Source organism: Sturnira hondurensis, unplaced genomic scaffold (genome assembly GCF_014824575.4).
Source record: "Sturnira hondurensis isolate 20B ecotype Veracruz unplaced genomic scaffold, ASM1482457v3 Scaffold0006437, whole genome shotgun sequence".
Lineage (NCBI taxonomy): Eukaryota > Metazoa > Chordata > Mammalia > Chiroptera > Phyllostomidae > Sturnira > Sturnira hondurensis.
In genome coordinates this window covers 6,480,161-6,499,619 of record NW_028079068.1, presented here as the reverse complement: position 1 = coordinate 6,499,619, position 19,459 = coordinate 6,480,161, and the positions used below count along the sequence as shown (strand labels likewise).

Below are 19,459 nucleotides of genomic sequence, written 5' to 3'. Positions count from 1 at the left end.
TTTTTTATAGCAGTTTTAGGTTTTTCGAAGAATTGAGCAGACGGTACACAGATCTTCCCTTATGTTCCCTCTCCTACAACTTCCTCTATTAACATCTCGCATGAATGTGGTGCATTTGTTGCGGTTGATGAGCCAATATTTGTATATATTATTAGCTGAAGTCCATGGTTTACATTATGGTTCAGAATTTGTTTTCTACAGTTTTACGGGTTTGGAGAAATGTATGATACCATTTACGCACCATTACAGCCTCGCACAGAATAGTCTCACGGCCCTAAACTCCCCGTTTTCTCCTTGTTTATTTATTCCACCTCCTTTTCCCTGCTCCTGAGCCCCTGCCAATGACCAGCCTTTTTACTTAGTTTGCCTTTTCCAAAATGTCTTTCATAGCTGCAATCATACAGTATGTAGACTTTTCAGACTGGTTTTTTCCACTTAGCAATGTATATCGAGGGTTCTTTCATGTCTTTTTTCTGGGTTGATAGATCATCCCTCCGTATCACTGAATAACATTCCATTATGTGGTTGTACCGCAGTTTTTTCATTCAACTATTGAAAAGCATCTTGGTTGCTTCCATAAAGCTACTGTAAACATCCAAGTGCAGGTTTTTGTGGAAATACAAGTTTTCAGCTCATTTGGATAAGTACCTGGGAGCATGACTATTGGATCATGCTCTGTTTCATTTTGTGACACAGCGCCAACTGTCTTCCAAAGTGGCCATGCCATTTCAAATTCTTTTAAAATTCTTTTAAATTCTTACTGGTACATTTATTCCTGCCCATGACAAAGCCGGTTTGCAAGTCTTCCTCAAGAAGGCCAGGATGGGTCTTATGTCCATTCCTAAACCAGTCACTGGCAGGGCAAGCAGAGCACAGTGATTGTCTTAAACCAGTTTGGTTTCGTCTCTAATGATGGGTCTCCAGCTGGACAGGGAGCCACTTTTTCTGAGTGGAGAGGGAGCCAGGGGGCAGAACACCCAGGGAGAACTGGAGCTGTGCCAGCGAGCAGGAAAGATGGGGGCGGTGGTAGTAACACTGAGATGGCCTCCGATGCTGCCTGTTAGGTCTCACCCCTCCCCCTAAATGTGGGCGCGTGGCCGAAATCAGGTGTCAGGGTTTTTAGATTGTGTGCTTTGAGCCAGCACCCCTAACTTTCAACCTAAGACCACATATCCATTTTCAGACATTTAGCCAATCCTGAAATTGTGGTATTGGAAAGCATATAAATTGTTGGATAGGAATAAATAACCTTAAATAATTGTTACACATTTATTAATATTGCATAGAAACAAAAAATTATTGTCCGCACAGAATCAGGTCATTGTTACAAATCTGCCTTCTCTGGTCTTGCTTCTGCCCCTGACGAGCCTGTGCGCAGAGCAGGGCTGCTGTGTGGAGGGCCTTGTGCCTCCGCTGTGGAGTGGGGAGGCCAGGCTGCATCATCGTGGGGCCCCCCTTACTGTCAAAGCGTATCAGTCCGTGGCTCGTTCCAAACATAAAAGGATTCCCAAGCAGCAAAACACATCAGGTCATAAAGGATTAAAATTTTGGTGAGCTGTAATCTGTTTATATCACATCTGTGAAGGACTTTATTGCTCCCTCTAATTGCCCCTAGCCGAGGTTAATTAAGTCTGCTTAAGTTCTCTCTTATTGTATAATGCGTACCTCTCCATTCTCTGCTCAACAGTTCATGTTTTTCCCTTGTCATTTCTGATCCATAGCTGTGAACCTGCTTTTTGGAGGTCAGTGGCTTCTTTTTCGAACTTGACAGGCAGGTGGCACTTAAGCCCTGCACACTCGGCCTTCCTTCTGGCTGTTAGTGGCCTCTTAGTTCTTAGTTCTTAGAGAGAGAACCGGGAAACCCGAGTGTTTCCCTCAGACCAACATTTGTCTTGGTGTTCCTCCTCCTTGTCAAGGAGCGGGTAAAGAAGGCATCATTAAGAGACCCACGGTACTCCTTCCTTGTGGCCAGAACCTGTTCGTTCACTGCTGCTGTTGTGTTGTGTTGCTGTTTATCCCTCCGTGGTGGCAGTTCTTAGAAGACTCTCTCCCGTCAGCTGGTTAGTCTGACTTTGAAGACAGCAGGTTTGAAATGGAGCTTCTGAGCACAGCAGAGGATTTACTGTTTGGTGGACCGTAATATTGTTTTGCCCCTTACCTACAAGTTTATCTTAAGATTGTAATTTTTTTGGTATTATTACTTTAGATTTTGAAGACCCATTGTGATTCGTGAGCATTCCCCCATGTTGTTGACTTGAAACAGTTCCTGGGTAGGTGCAGACAGACATTCTTGGCAGCCCTTTAGAACCTGTGTCTGGAATGTTAAGGAGAGACCGTAGGTGCCTTGCTTCTGTAGTGCAGTTAATCAGCAGTATGGGTGCCGTGTCCTTTGTCCTGGTGCTCTAACTGGAAGACATTGAAAGGCAAGGTGTCTGCTCCGAGGAGCCAGGATTTCTGTGGACACAGCGGGCAGTCACTGATGGCTCTTGAGCTGGACAGGCAGCGTCTAACATCGCTGTAAGATACTCTCGTTGCTGTGTGTGCAGGGATCCCGGCAGAGGACCTGGAGGCAAAAGACATTTGCAACAGATCAGAGTCGTATCAGCTGAAGTGGAAAGTGAGCAGAAGATCCAAATACTGTTGTGGAGGGGTGCTAGCCAGGACCCTCATTCACAGGTCAAGGCCACTGGCAGCCTGGCCCTGGCCCCGTCGTGGAATACTCAGAGCGTCTTGGTTGGGGACCATTGGGGAGCATCTCACAGACCAGAGTGGACTGCTTTTGGAGGGCGTAGCTGGGCACTGCCTCTCAGGTTGCCACCTAACCGTTCCTTGATCCTGCGTTTTGTTGCAGGTTTGAGTCGTCTTCCCACGCCATCAGCATGAGTGCCTACTTGCGAGAGCAGAGGAGGGAGCTGTACAGTCGGAGTGGAGAACTCCAAGGTGGGTGGCCGTGTTTCTCTGGAAGACCTGAAGTGTACGGTATGTGAACGGGAGGTCGGAATGCACAGGATTCTTTCAGGATAGCCAAGACTTAAAGACTTGATCATCTGTTTCTTCTATCATTTTCCAGCACTGTCGGCGAGTATCTAAAAGTATTACTCCCATTCTAGTGGGAGGTCGAAGCAAAAAGAGATGCGGTCAACAGTCTGTTTTGTGCTTAAAGATGAGCCCAGCCATGGCCTGGGGGGATGCCAGTCGCCTGTGGCTGACACTGTTAACTTTGATTATTGTTTTCAGGACGGTAATCCCGGGGTATGTCAGGAGTATCCAAGATTCAGAAGAAGGCAGATGCAGCCTCTGCCGTTAGTTCAAGGGAGGAAATTTTCTCTAATTACTGTGTTCTAATCAATATAACTTGGATACACAGGCTATCTGATAACCTACACATGGCTAGTAAACAATGATGATCTGAAGAAAAAATACTTAAGGAAATAAATTATAAGTGAATCTAATTAAATACAAAATCGGACCAATAGCATTTCGTTTTGTGACAAAAAGGACCTAATCATGGTAAATGTAATCAGTTAAGGAAGATTCACGATGGCCTGCTGAGTGCAGGACATCCTGGGCACCGGAAGGGTGGGAAGTCACGTGCACAGGAGTAAAAGATAATGATGTGAGATTCAGTTGTGAAATTGAGGCGTGGATGTCAGTAACAGTATCAGAAAGTGGATGCCAACAACTAGAGATGGTATGCATGCAGTTGCTGGAGGTGTTGAGGGGAAGGAATGATTGTTTGAGTTATAACTTGGGCTTTCTCGTGAGGGACGGAGAAGAACGCTCCGTTTTGATGTACTGGAGGCACTTGGGAGTGTTTGAGGTGACTAGCCTGTACAAGTAAGCACTTAGTTTAGTTAACAGAACAAAAAGCCTGGACAGGTGGTTGAGGATGTGAGGAAAAGGAGCTCCGCCCACCAATGTTTCATTTTAAATTAAAGTGTTGCTGTGTGTTCTGGGAGACCTGAAGTGTGTACCTTGGAGTCTTGACTTACAGGAGACAGACACAATTTGTCGGCAAGGATAAAGGACTGTTGCTAGATTCTCCACCCCACCCCCTCTCTCTGTTACATAGTGAGAACGGCAAACACTCTGTGCTGCACCCACGTGGGATGATTGTCTCAGTTGTGTTGTGTCCCCCGCCCCACCCCCTGCTCCCCTCAACATCCCACCACAGTCCCTGATCTGGAGACAGAGTAGCAGAGCAACGAATAGTAGAGGATTCTGGACCCAGATTGCCTACATTTAAAATTTAGCTTCCCATTTACTAGCTTTGTAACCTCTGTGCCTCTATTAACTCTAAATGAGGATAGAATAGTACTTACTCCATGAGGTTGTTTTGGAAGTTAGGGAGGTTAGGCTGTGAATCGTGTTTAGAAAAGTGTCCTTGTACAATAAATGTTGTGTCATCCTCTTTCTCCTCGGGTGCCACAGTAATTACTAGAACTGTCTCCTCGGAGTGTTCAAATGCATTCTGCTTCTCCCTTTGGCTGAGTTCTACTCAGCTCTCCCAAGGAGATTTACTTGTCACTTCTGCAGAACCCTCCTTTCCCTAACCTAACACACACACACACACACACACACACACACACACACGGTCTCTCACACATGCTGACATGCTGAGGTTGTGGCCCCTGATGTGTGCTCACACCTTAACCTTCCCTTTCTGAGCACTGTGCACATGACCTGTGGATGGACGCTCACCTGTTGGCATCCGCCGCAGACGGTAAGCTCCATGAGGGAGTACTGTTTTATTTCCTGATCTCGGCACAGTGCCCGGTGTCCTGAATGTTCAGAAGACACTGCTGACTCGGAGACGGGAAGGAGGAGGAAAGCTGAGGTCCAAGCTTCTCAGCTTCGTAGGTCCCTTGAAGTTTCAAGTTGAAGGGGTGGAGGCTGTGTGTACGTGCATTTTTGTTCTCTGCAGTGACACACAGCTTTACTGAAGAGGCATGTTGTCCTGAGTGGCCCAGGACAACTCTGCTGTATGTGATTGAAAACCATTTTTAAATTCAACTGTGGTACAGAGGACTTTCATTCTGTGGGGATGGTTAATTGAAGAATCACTATAATCTAACTAGGAACTTTCCCATCCTTCAAAACTTAATTGAAATATGGAACTTTTAAGCAATAGTCTGTTGTACTTACCAGTGTTCAGCAAAATAGAAGGATTTATCTCTAGTTACAAGGGGAGAAAGGAGCCATCAACCATATCGTGCTCAAAATAATCATTAAAAAATAATTTTGCTGAGCTGACACATCACATGCTTGGTGAGAGAATAGATCAGCTGACCAGTTTTTGTGAAAGATTGATGGTGTTTCATTTAGGAACAAAAGTTTCTCTGATGAATGCTTTTAACATTTCAGCAGGAAGAGTTGGTGGGGGGGAATCACACCCACTTTCCATGAAAAATGACCGCCCTTTTCAGTTGTTCTCTTCATCTGACTGGTCCACGAGCCGTGGTGAGGACTGCATTTCCGCGTGCCCTCGCAGAGGCCTGATTGAACAGTTTGGTCAGATCACGAGAGACAGGCAGATGGATGATCGTTGTCTTGATGTGCCACGTGGCCGCAGGCCCTGCCTCCTCGTGGTTTGGTTCACAGGGTCATCATTTCCTTCTGTTGCAGGCCACGTGGTAAAGAAACCCACCAGAAAAGACCATCAAAGTAACATTTAAAAAGCTCCAATTTTACAGAAGTTAAGTCCCTGCCAACATTTTCAATGTATCATGCATTTTAAAATGTTACTCAGCCTAATGGCACACAAGGGGGAAAAAAGGAATGAAAAAAAAATGAGATTTCTTTGGTATCATCAACCCATCTCAGTTGGCTCTGCTGTGGTACAGATGGTTCATTACATAGTCTGCCGTCGGCAAGGGGGCCGGGAGGTGGGGACGCTGTTTCAAAGCGTGCGCGATAACAGGTGGAAGTTGAAGTCCTGCGTGCGTCTGTGTTGATCGTGGGCTTCCTGTTGTGTGGAGCCTCTCTGCTGTTTCACTGTGGTGCTCCAACAGCCGTGTTGTAGGTTAGAAAGGTATTCCTTTTAATGAACATTTAGCTTGAGTGTAGCTGCTCAGGTTTAATGTGTGATTCTCCTGCAGAATAGTGCAGCCGATGAGCACATTATCTCACGGGGGTTAAAAAAAATCAAAATACTGCCACTTATGACCAAAATAAGCTCTTACGTTATTCAGCCCCACTGTGCTTCCATTTTCTCATTTGAGAAATAAAGCCATTATTAGTCCTGACCACTTTGGGGGGATATTGTTAATATAAAATTAGACATTAAAACCCTGGAAGAATTAGAATAGCTGTAATTGATTTAAATTAAAATGGTGCTTAAAAAAAAGTTATGATTGTGGAATTAAGAGAACCATGTCCACTTCTTTGTCTCTCGTTTTCTCCCCGCCGCCCCCGCAGCACCAGCCGCCCTCTGCCGCATGCAGCTGGCTTTCCTCCAGGTCGCCCGCGACCTCCATCTTGGCTGGGTCAGCGTTTACTTTTCTGTGTTCATCTCGCTTCATCTGTCAGCAGCCATTGTTTTATGCTTCCCTTCATGTCCTTTCTGTCTTCCCAAGAGTTCTTTGAAGTGTCTCTAGGTTTGGTCCTGAGGTCTTTCCTCCCCTCACTCTATACATGCTCCCCAGGCGATCTCAGCTGGGACCAAGCTTTGCCTAGGGCCTGGGGTGAGGATGATTTCAGATCCAGGTCTCCTGCCCACAGGTCATTACTGCTCCGTGACCTTGCTCAGCATCCTGCCCCTCACCCCCATCCTATCATTCTTTTTCCCAACATGTGTTTTATTTTCCTTACACTTTTTAAAATATGTACCTGGCTTGTTAACTTGTTAAATTTCTGCAGTTTTCTCAGAATGTCCAGAATGCAAGCTTTATTCAGTAGTGCATTACAGTACCTAGGATAATGCTTGGCTTGACTTAGGCACTTAAAAATATGTATGATGACGGCCCTGACAGGTGTGGCTCAGTTGGTTGGGCATCATCCTGAGGAGCAAAAGGTCAGCGGTTGATTTCCGGCCAAGGCACATGCCTGGGCTGTGGGTTCAGCATGTACAAGAGGCAGCTGATCAGCATTTCTCTCCCACGTCAGTATCTCTCGCCCTCTCTTTCTGTCTCCCTTTCCCTCTCTCTAAAAGTTAATAAATCTTTAAAACATGTTTGATGAAGGGAAGTCTCTATCCTCAATATCTTATTTGTAGTGTGTAAGTACAAGCCTGCATATTTGAAAAAACCCTAGTGGGAGCTTTGAGAAGCAGAGTGGGAGTCCTGTGATTTGTCTTCACTCATTTTTAAAGTTAATAAAACTCACAAATGGGTAGAGAATATTATGTGTCATCGATCCAAGTAGAAATGTAGACTCAGTTTTGATTACAGTTTCTCTTCTGTCTTGGGGCTACTTAGTACTTCTGTTTGTGCTCAGCCATAGTACCTGTAGAGTGCCACTCTTATTCCCATTAGTTTAACGAGTGGCGTTTCTGTAGCCCTGACATTAAATGTCCTATAAAGCCCCAACCGCGTGAGAATTGACTTCTCTAAAGAGGATTTACTTTATGTAGTAAATGTGGAAACACTGGCATCAGGGAAAACGGGCCCTTACACTGACTTGACCTGAATTTTTTGAGTTTTTCCCTCTAATGAATTGTTGGTGACTGGGGCTGTGAATACTTAATGACACTGTATGCAATTAATCTGTTTGGAGGTGCCTTGCTTTAAGGTAAGGCAATGTTTGAAATAGGTTAACCATGTGTTGGTTGTTCTTTTTATAGAAGGATTATAATAGGAATCTCTTAAATAGCAAGCTGTTCTATAATGGAGAATTTAAAGCAAGATTTCAATTATGCACACATTTTCAGGAACATTTTGACTGAAGTGAGGTACAGAAATTTTATGCTCACGACACATTTATTCCATAGCCTGAAGTATAAGAAGCACTTTTGGCCCTGACCGATGTGGCCCAGAGGGTTGGACATAGTCCCACAAAGCAAAAGGTTGATAGTTCAATTCCTTGTTTGGGCACATGTCTGGGTTGCAGGTCAAGTCCCTGGTTGGGGGGAGTGTTAGTGTTTCTCTCACACATAGATGTTTCTCTCTCCTCTCCCCTCTCTAAAAACAAATAAATAACATCTTAGAAAAAAAGAAGCACATTTAAAGTTTTATATCCTAAAATTTGATTAGAAATTTCTGTGTAGTCTCTTTTTTTCAATTTTGCATAATGTCTTTGTTAATAACAATATGGAAGGGACATGAAAAAATGTGTATTTTCTTCCTAAAGTTGCATAGAACTACTTAAAAATAACCTTCATTTTTCAATTATCTCTAGGTTCCAAAATTATGTATAAAATTAATTCTTCCTTTTGCATATATTCCTGCTTTTTAAAAGACTTATTAATTTACTCATATGTAAGATTTCTCCTATGATATTATAATACAGTTTTTATAAAAGCCAATTTCTTTATCTCTTCTTAAAGAGTGGTATTAAATGTACTTTCCTCAGATCATGAATAGACCAATGCATTATCTCAGATCTGTTAGGAAATAAAAGTATTCTCATCCCAAGATTGTTATTGGGTGTAGTAGTACCTCTTAGCCTTGCTCTATGCAATGTTTTATGCAGTGAAAATATGTATGCATTTTTGCTTATAATTCAGTTATTAGTTTTTTTTGGATAAAAACAAAGTATGTGAAAATAATAGCAGAAACTTCTAACATGATGTAACAAAATTCTAAAATTTTCCCTGATATTTTTCATCATTTGATTCACATTAATGTTTTAATAACAAAAATAAGCTTTGATCATTTTTTTTAGACTTTCTTTTGGAGAAATTATATGTTTGGCAGGTAGAGTAGTTGATATAATTGATTCTGATTGAGCTTTTTTAGCAAACAGAGAGGACAGCAAACATTTACGATTTGTGGTGAGGAAAGACACCACTGGAAACTGATGAGAGTGCTCAATAACGAGTTTGCCGTGTTCTCAGCAAGGCAGTGATACTTGGCAAGGCAGTTCTACGTTTTCAAAATAAAAGTTGGGTCAGCAGTACTAATAGAGGTTATCTTATCTGAAGTGACCCTATCCCAACTCAGAACAAATGGTTGTAAACATGCGTGTAATGTCATGTCTAGAGGAGAAACAGTAGGTTCTAGTGGTGGAGAGCGCTTTAGAACCCAAGACCCAGTGCTCTGCAGCTCGTTTTTCAGTGAAGAGCCTGTCTTCTGTTTGTCTTGTTTAGAGGTCTGCGTAGGGCATAGGCAGAGCTGGAGGGAGTTTGGCCACATGGGTTGGGGGCTCTGAGACCCAGCTCCTTAGCCTCCTGCTCCATCTCCCCCTTTTTTTCTTCTTCTGCGGGCACCCACGGCACCGTTGCAAACTACAGACTCTCAGACATTTTCCTTATATGAAGGATAGTGGAGCGAGGAGGCGGTACAGATTTACAGGGTTATGATGGAGTAGTCAGTAATGGGTGGTGAGACCGTTGGTTCTTCATGGATAAAAACACATTGAATTTGAACCTCATGTCATTTAGGAAAATAAATTTTTGATGGGCTGAGAACTCAAAAGTGAAAGGCAAAACCTGTTGACAAGCATCTTTCTAATGGTGTTGTCTAAATAACAGAAACCTGGACACAACTTAGATACCAGAGACGAGAGGAGAACAATTTATGACCTGTGGCGTAGCCATGCAGTAGAATGCTACATAGCAGTGAAAATGAGTGAACTGCACTGTGCCTTAACTTGGTGCAATCTCAGAAGCATAGTGGAGTCTAATTCCATCTGTATGAGGTTGAGGAACAGTCAGAACGGAATAGTTTCCTTTTTAGTTGAATACATCCTTATGTGGTGGGACTGTGACAGCGGTAAGGTAGTGAGCGTGAATACACATCTCAGGGCGGGGGTCACGTGTGGAGCCAGTGGAAGAGGGTCTGGTCGGAGAGGATCACAAGGGGCTTCAAAGGTAGTGGTACTGTTTTGTTTCTTAATCTAAGTGGTAGAAATACTGTTCCATTTTTATTTTTATTTTCATCTTCATTTTACTTATTATTTTACTGGATTTGTTGGGTGACTTGGGTTGGTTCATAGGGTCCTGTAGGTAGGTTTCCGGTATATACTTCTGGTACATCATCTGTATGTTGCATTATGGGCCCTCTGCCCAGAGTCAGATCATCTTCCATCACCATATAATCGGCGCCCTTTGCCCTTTGCCACCCTCCCCACCCCCTTTCCTCTGGTAACCACCACACTGTTGTCTGTCTGCGTCTGTGAATTTCAGTTTTATGTCCCACACGTGAGTGAAATCATGGTTCCTAGCTTTTTCTATTTTGTTTAGCCTAACCTAAGGTCCATCCATGTTGTTGCACATGGCAGTGTTTCGTCTTTTCCTGTGGCTGAGTAGTGTTCTGTTGTGTAGGTGGGTCACTCCTCTGTCCACGCCTCTGTCAAGGACACTTTGGTTTTCTCCATGTCTTTGGCCACTGCGAATAATGTTGCCATGAACATTAAGGATGTGTGTCTCTTTGCAAATAAATGTTTTCAGCTTTTTGGGTAGATAGCCAGCAGAGGAGTTGCTGGGTCATATGGAAACTGTTCTTACTTTTCTGAGGAGCTTTTGTGCTGTCTTCCACAGTGGCTCGACCGGTTTCCATTCCCGCCAGCAGTGAATGAGGGCTCCTTTTTCTCTGCATCCTCTCCAGCACTTGTCATTGCCTGTCTTACTGCTATGTTTTGTTATTTTTAAAGCCGTGCAAATGGCATATACACTCATATACATTTTACAAAAAGTAGAAATATAACAAACTTTTAAAAGCTTTTAGGTCTTCAGAGGTAAAAGCATGCATGTAGTGATAATATTTCCAGTTAGAAGTCTTAGCCGAATTTGGAGCCTCAGTGACACCAGAGTGGTTGCGTGGGTGCACTGTTCCCTGAAACCTCAGATCCAGGTCACCTCTGCACCAGCACTGCCCCCTCAGTTGTTTGTGAGGAGGTGACTCGGGACAGAGGGGCTCCTGCCCCGCTTACCCGCTCCCTCCCGCCCCTCGTCCCCTCTCTGGGACATTAGAGTCTAGCATTAAGTGAAGCCAGCAGCTGTTGAGTCCTGAGTTTTATAGGACTTCCTCTTTGTTTATTGCATCTGTACATAGTTATTATGTTTATTTTACCAGGACACTTCACCAGGCCTTTGGGATACAGTAATTAACAGAACCATGCTTTGCCTTGAAGGGCAGAAGAGCAGAAGGGACCGTGAACGTGTCCCAGAGACTGGCATTTGTCCCCCAACATTTGTTTCCCTTCCTTTGTGTTAATAGAGCCTTTGATTTTTGGCTGGACACACGGCCACCCAAAGTATAAACATTTCTAAGTTTTCCGTGCAGCCACCCATGAACGTGTAATTTAGTTCTTACCAGTAAGAAAGTGAGTGAATTCGATGTGTGTGACTTCAGGTCTTCCATTTCAAGGGAAGAAACAGGCTCTCCTTCCTGCCCAGCCCAGTGCCTTACAAAGATGCTCGCACACGCAGCGTGGGTGAAATGTGGCGGTCTACCCTCGTAGACCATGCCGGTGAGACCGCACCATGGGGATGGTGGAGCGAGGAGATAGAAAGAGCCTGGGTTTCTCATACTGTGGGGTGCCTGTCACACCTCTGATGACCAGAGCCACCATACTGTCCAGACTTCTGTACGAGAGGAGTAAACTGTCTTGAGTCACCAGTAGTTTGGTTCTCTGTTACTTACAGCCCTACTTTTAGATATCCTAATTAATTCAACCTACAGACGATCACAGCACTGTGACAGGCGTTATGCTGGAGTTGTATATATGTAACTGACTTGTGTACCCAAGGGCTGGGAGAGGCAGGGGGCGTTCCTAAAGTTTAAGTTTCGGGCTGCTCACAAAGGGTGAGGAGCAGCTGTTCAGAGAGAGGAGGGGTGGGCATTCCAGGCAGTGGGCCTGGCCGGGTAGATGCAGGAACTCATTTCATAATGCAAACTGGTTGTAACTTTTTCTGTTTCAGTAATTAAGGAAGTCCGCTTATGTAGATGGACCTCCACGGATTATAATTATTTACTTTCAGGACAGAATGGACACCAAAGCTGCTGTGAATGGCTTTGGCCATTGTTCATTATAACAATAAGAGATTAAGGACTGCCAGAACCACTGGTGTTCTGGTGATGATAGGAAGGTAAAAGTCATCGTTATACTTGAGCAGAAGCTAAAAGTAATCACACCCTGGGTTTTCTGAGCGGAGTTCAAGTAGGATAGCCGTGCCAATTTATTACGAAAAATCTCCTAGGAGCATAGCTTTGTTTTAAGTGCAGCTATTGCAGGGTGTTGTGTCACACTGTGCCTGGTGGATTGGGCAGGAGACAGTGATGAGCTGGGTTGTGAAGGGGCAGCCTCACTGAACTCAGAGAAGCTTGTTCAGCTTGGACTGCAAATGGCAGCCTGGTTCTGTGCGAAGGCTGCAGAGTCCCTGTGCTCACATCTGATCCCCAGCCTGCAGTTTTGGTGTGGGTGAAAACGGCACGTCACTTTTGGCCACATCTCAGTTTTAAACATGAAAAGCCCACATTATAGTATAGCATGTGTGACTGTTCCATGAATATAGCAAGGGGCAACAGTAGGTTTGCAGTTTCTCATATGGAAAATACAATAACCAATACATAGTAATACAAGAACAAACTCGGTGTTTTGTGTGTCCACAACTGTAAACCTACTTTTGCCCTACCCTGTATTGTAATAGTCAAAATATAAGATGTTCATTCCCCAAATTGTGATGATACCCACTGAATTGCAGCCAGTTTATTTGCATATTCATGCCCACTTAGCACAAGTAAGTCTGTGTTTGTTTGCATATTAATGCCTCATTTCAGCACCAGTTAACTAATTTCCATATCCTTGTTCACTTGGTTCGTGATGTTCCTGTGTGGAATATTGGTGTGGCTCTTTGTGCTCTAAGCGGCTCGCAGAGCATCGTGGGTTAGTGGAAGGACAACCTGTACTCATCCTGCTTTGACTAGGCCAGTCGTTTCACCTTCCTGAGCCCCAGATTACTTATTTGTATAATGAAGTTAGCAACACTTACCCTGCCTAGTTCTTAGGATTGTTGGAAGCATCCATTGCCATGTTGTGGGTGATAACATATTGTAGGCCCTGCTCCTGGGGCATCTGAGTATGGAGGAGTTCTAGGTGCCGAGGAAGAGCAGACATGCCAACACATAGTTCTAATGAATGTTCTAAGCACTTACTTCTGGGAGCACGGAGGAGAAAGCACTTAACATTCCCGGGGGGAGTCACGCAGCGGGTTGCAATGGAGGAAGCTTTGTACTGAAGGTGAGAAGATGAGTTAAGCAGATGGAGCAGGGTGAGCACAGTCCCTGTGAGAAGGGAGGTGTAAAGCACGCACACAGGTAAGGGAGAGCATCGTGGGAGCATAGGTGCTTTGCCGTGGGTGAAGCGTAGAGTGTATGGGGAAGACTGGACTGTGACAAGGGAGGCGGGGCCGACCGCAAAGGGCCTGGCGTAACAGCAAGGAGGCACGGCTTTTGTCCCGTGGGTAATAAGGGTTTAAAGCAGGAGAGTGACAGAATCAAATCTGCATTTTCAAGTATTGTGAATATTGAATACAATGAGAGTGCAGGCAAGGAGGCAGATTGAGTCCTTATTTCAGGTGAGAGTTTACAGAAGGTCGTGCCAGCTTCTTAGAAGGGTGAGAATAGCACGAAGACGGAGAGGTGGGACTAGATCCAGAAGCCAAGCGGCACAATTGGTTGGACACCGTGGCTCATTCTGTGTGGAGTTTGAGCACGGGACAGGCATGTTGGCTGATTCCCACTTTTCCAGTCTGGTGACTTGGGTAGATGTTTTTAGTTTTACTTAGCTCTCTCTGACCTTATCTAATATTACTATAGAGCTAATCTAATTTAATCTAATCTGTTGTCAGCTTCCTCCAGGTGAAGGCATTCAGCAGTTTCCGATCACCTATCGCCAATCCTTTTGCTAAGTCCAGAGTGTTGGAGTTAGGGTTTTCTTCTCCCCCTCCTCAAGTTGAAAATTACAAAGACTACTTTCTCCTTTCATGGGCTTTGGTTGATCTATTCATTTTAGTCCTCATTTTAGTCTCTAAAGAATATGAATTCTTTCATTTTTATTCCAGGATGTACCCTACATTTTTATTATTAAAATCAAGCTACCATCCATCTTTCTTAATAATTTGCTCTGTGATTTTTGTGCAAGTCACTTAAGCAGTTTTCTCAGCGGTAAAGAGAAATCAAATGATTTCCGTGACTCTCATTCAGTCCAAAGCTCCAGATTCTCGAGTCTCAGCTACGTGGTCCCTGTGTTTTCCTTTCTGAGCCCGAGGACTAGGCAGAGGTTCTGAGTGTGATCTCTGCAGTCACACTTACTACCTGGGTGAACGTGGGCAACTTAACTTTTTTGTGTGTGACTGTTATTGTCTGTAAACTGTGAACATAATATATACATACTTCATGGGCTGCAGTGAGGGTGAAGTGAGTTAAACCATGTAACATGTTCAGAACTGTGCACAGAGTAAGTGCTGAATGAATGTCAGCTGTCAATTTATCTGTGACCTCGAAGCACCTGGCACCCTTCTTCACACACTGGAGATGATGTATTTTTTTAAATTAATGAATAAGTAAATATGCTAATGGACAAATAAATTCAGACAGACTCTCCTAGAATGGTCATTAGAAATTTTTTTTGTCATCTGTTTCCTTAACAGAAGCTAAACCTGGAAGTCATCCTCATCACCCACCTTGGCCTCACACAGTTAATCTGTTACCGGAGCTACTGGTACTGCCCCTCACCCATCTGCTACTGCAGACCTGTCTCCTGTCCTTTTTCAAATGTCTCTCACCTCTGCCCAGGATTTTACTGCCATCACCTCTTGGTCGTTCTGCCTGTGTCTTGAATCATTCCAAATCATTTATTATACTCAAACCACAGTGATATAAAAGTATTTAGTGATTATTATGGCCCTTAGGACAGCGTTCCCCAACCTTTTTGGCCCCAGGGACCAGTTTTGTGGAGGACAGTTTTTCCATGGACCAGTGGTGGGAAGATGGTTTCAGGGTAATTCAAGTGCTTTATATTTATTATGTACTTTATTTCTATTATTACATTGTAATATATAATGAATAATTATACAACTCACCACCTGCTAGGGTTAGCGTGTGGGTTTACCAGAACTCTGACTGAGACAAATATGCAGTGTGGGATGGAAGTGGTAAATAAAATAATTTAGATGGGCCATGTGCCGACTAAAACAAGTGTCGGATTTTGACTTAAAGCCTGCCACCAGATGCAGCTTAATCTTTTCGCCATCACTTTGCTGAATTGTCACTTGCCACTCACTGATAGGGTTTTGATGTGGGTCCACGAGCAATTGATTTGCTGTGCCCTCTGTGCAGTCCACCCTCTGCTGCTGATGGTCTGCCTTTGCAGCCCTCCCTGGGCGTAGCATCACCGCCCGAGCGCCACCTCAGGTCGACAGGCAGTGGATTCTCATAAGGAGCCCGCAACCTAGATCCCTCCCATGTGTTCACAGTAGGGTTCGCTCTCCTCTGAGAATCCGTGCCCCACCATCTGATAGGAGGTGGAGCTCAGTCGTTAAGGTGAAGCTTCCCTTGCTTGTCTGCGGCTCACTTCCTGCTGTGTGGCCGGGTCCCTAACAAGCCATGGACTGCTACTCATTGGTGGTCTGGGGGTTGGGGACCCTTGCCTTAGTATTAAGCCCCATGTCCTTCATATGCCTAATAAGGTTCCGCATGACTTGGCCGCCACTAAATACTGCCTCTCCTTGGCCCCTTTTCTCCCCACAGCCATGCTGGACCTCTCAGAACATGCCATTCTCATGCAGCCCTTGGGGCCTCCTTACATGCTATACATGGAATTGGCTTGTCCCAGTCTTTTTCTCTGCTTTGTAAGAAGGTTTTGTATAATGTTTATTAAGTTCTTACCAGTGTCAGTCAGTGTTCTTAAAAATTTTACATCCAGTGTTTTCTTTTATCCTCTTAACTGTTACTTCCTTAGGGAAGCTTTTTTGGTTTTTGTTTGCTTGTTTAAATTCCCCCTGGCTGGGTTAGCTTTCGTGTTTGTAGACATGGTGTATTTAAAATTATTCAATTAGTTATTTGTTGTCGTTTGTTTAAAATATACGTTACAGATTTCATGTGTCAGGAAGGCAGGGACCACAGCAGGTGGGTTTACCTTTTGTACTGAGCTCCTCACACCGTATCCGGCGGATAGTAACCACCCGCCAGCAGCCGCGCCTCGTACAGATGGAAGGAAGCTCTCGGTGTTGCAAGTTTCCCACACAGAGAGCTCGACAGCAGCTGAGGTCTTTCTCTCCGCGCTGAGAGCTTTTTCCAGTGTAACAGTGCTTGAGGATATATTTGAATATGCCATAGATAAATTACATTAAGAAGGAAGATGAGAGGGACTCTATTACTTGAGAGAAGAGGGTGAAGTTGCTGAGGTGGCGTTTTCCTAGTGCCTACATAATGACCGCTCGAATCCTGTAATCCTGTTGCCCAGCGGGCCTCGTCTTCTAGTTTTGTTGGCTGAGCAAACCATGGCTCCTGGAAGGTGATCACTTGAGCGAAGTCACACAACCGATACATGATAGAGCCGACTAATTAATGCAGTAGAGCTTTGTTATGTAAGGCTTGTAAAATAACTTGCATTTGAAGTGTCTCATGCCATTTCCTACTTCTTCGATACAGTTTACATCCATAAACCACATTCCTTTAAAATAAACGATGTGATGGGTTTGGGTAGATGGGTTCCCCTCTTGAGATGCACAACATTTTCATCACCCAGGTCTCCTTGTGTTCGTTGCAGTGCCCCCTCTCTCCCTCCTCTGGCAGCCCCACACGACTGCTGACCTCGTGTATGCGCCGGCTGCACTCTCTAAATTTTACAGAAATTGAATCATACAGCGCACAGTTTCGCAACAGGCTTCTCTCACTCAACGTGATGATTTCGACATTCACCCAATCTGTTGTTTATGTCAGTAGTCGGTGTCTATTACTGCCGAGCAGTGCTCTGCTGCGTGGATATGATACCAGGCAGGGAGGGGGATGCCACACTGTTTCTTCTTCCAGCTGTTGGTGCGCGTTTGGGTCGTTTCCGGTGTTTGGTTACTGTGAGTAGCGCTGCTCTGAGCATCCGTGTGAGACGAGTTGTATGAGACGTGTTTTCAGTCTCCTTGGGAAGACCTTGCAGTGGGGTTGCTGGGTTGTATGGTCGTGTAGGTTCAACTTTTTAAGAAACGGCCCGTTTTCTGAAGTGAGAGTATCATTTTATATTCTCCCCAGCAGTGTACGCCGACACTGGGTATTGTCGGTCTCTTTAATTTCAGACACGTTAATGGATGTGCAGTGCTATCTTGCTGTGGTGATTTGTGCAATTTCATGTGATCTCTGACCCATGTGAAGGACTCTGACTGGGTTTGAGCATTCTGTGTTCAAGGTAGAATTGACCTCAAATCCTTCCTCTTGTTGTCATAATTACTCACGACTGTTATTCTGGGTCATTTCTTTTGGAATAACATTTTTTATGTCTACTTCCATGAAGTTTTTCAGTGTAGAGAAAATAGATAAACTGTTTTGCAAGGCAGCTGGAAAACCACATAGGTATTGTTTATGTGTTAAAATAGTGCTTTCTTCAAAATACCCATTGCACAACTATGTAGTCCCAGTATCTCCTGCTAGTTTGTATAATATTGTCAAACAGCAGAGAGTGAATTCTGAATAAGTCCAGCTCTGAAGCTAAAAACCACCAGTCGTTGCCTTATTAGTAATCACAGGATTAACGCAAAGCACTGCTAATTAAGACTATCTGTTGTTCTTCGAGTGCCCCCAGGGCCCCACACGGTATCTTAAACTGACAAGCTGTAAATTAAAACTTGCAGAATGCGAGGCCTAGTCTTGGGAAGATGAAGTTATGTACAGGTGACTTGTTCCATTTGAATTAATCAAAGGGCTGCTGGTGTAGACCAGCTGTGTTCTCTGATGACAGAAACGAATCTTGACGGTTTGGATAATGAAAATTCAGTTCAGTGCCTCTTAGAGACCTGTATGATAATGCAGTGCCAGTCAGGGGGAGAGGGAAGTGGGGGAGCGAAAACCCTGTCTTATTAAAATAGATAGTGTGACAAGTGGACATCGCGGGATTTCCAGTTGGTAAGGGGAAAAGGTGTCAAGGGAAGCCTCTTTTTGAAAAATGATAGGAATAGCTGTTTGATGGAAAGAGGGTGAACAGGTTTGACTCCTGATGCACGGACCTCTTTGGCAGTTGCCTTTGTTCGTGACTCCTAGTTTCATGGTTGGTTTTCCCGGGGCGCAGGGTGAGGCCTGAGAAGCCCTGGAAGGAGATTCCCTTCTTTGGTTCCACAGTATTAATGCCATCATCCAGTTCATACCTTGTAAGCCCACTTATCATTTCCTCTGCGTGTGTTTTTCCTAGTTTGGTGGATTAGCTGCACTGTCTCTTCAAAGGCTATCCAATCAAGGAGGGGTTATTAAAACCAGGGCGATTTATGACTGAGAATTAATTAGAGAAGCATTTTCATGCAAACCATCCAATTTTTTGATTAACAATGGAGCTGGGCCGCAATTAACACTCTAGGAAGCTTAAATTTCCAGCTTTTTGATTCTCAGGAAATGAGATTATCAAACCAGGGTCAGGTACTTGACAGCAGAGCAGGAGTGGGGAGTGTGAAATTATATGTTAAAAAAAACATTGTCTTTGGATTCTAATTCAGAGACTGCTGTTCAAACAATGGAAAATTCAGAGAAGGAGAACAGCAAAAATCTGAAAATGCAAGAGCCTGCTTCTGCAGTGGCCTGTTGCTATGCAAAGTGTCTGCTGAAAATGCTTGCTTGGAGTGGGTTTTAGAAGCACAGCAGTATTTTTGTCCCCGCATTATTACTTATTGAATAATAAGTCTTTCTCCAATAAATTTCTTTTAGACATTCAGTGGCTGAACAAATATTTAAAGTGTTTATATGTTTTAGAGAGAAGTCAAAATTTCTTTCATTAGAAAAAGAAACCTTCCCTGGCTGGTGTGGCTCTGTGTATTGAGTGCCAGCCTGGGAATTTCATGGTAACAGGTTCGATTCCCAGTTAGGGCGCATGCTTGGGTTGTGGGTGTGTGAGAGGCAGCGGATTGATGTATCTCTCACACATTGATGTTTCTCTCCCTTTTTTCCTCCCTTCCTCTCTCTCTAAAAATAAAAGAAACAAAATCTTTTTTTAAAAAGGAAGAGAAATCTTTTCTAAATGGTGGTTTACTATGTTGGACTTGAAGTCACCTGAGGCATAGTTGAGGTAGTGAGTTGTCCCAGGGCGTAGATTACCACTTAATGGTGAGTGACCTTTGTGGAGCTTAGGGACAGGAGGTGGGGAGTCAGTCAACCCAGACATCCCA

At 44.2% G+C, this 19,459-nt stretch overlaps 1 protein-coding gene across 2 annotated transcripts in view; it reads left to right on the top strand.

Annotated features, from left to right (window-relative positions):
• The window catches only part of EXOC4 (exocyst complex component 4), a 679,809-nt gene that overhangs the window by 202,619 nt on the left and 457,731 nt on the right, over nt 1–19,459 (top strand). For both annotated transcript variants that reach the window (XM_037049172.1, XM_037049173.1), the window contains exon 9: nt 2,852–2,940. In XM_037049172.1, the coding sequence (XP_036905067.1) occupies nt 2,852–2,940 (89 nt within the window). The remainder of the gene's footprint in view (nt 1–2,851; nt 2,941–19,459) is intronic.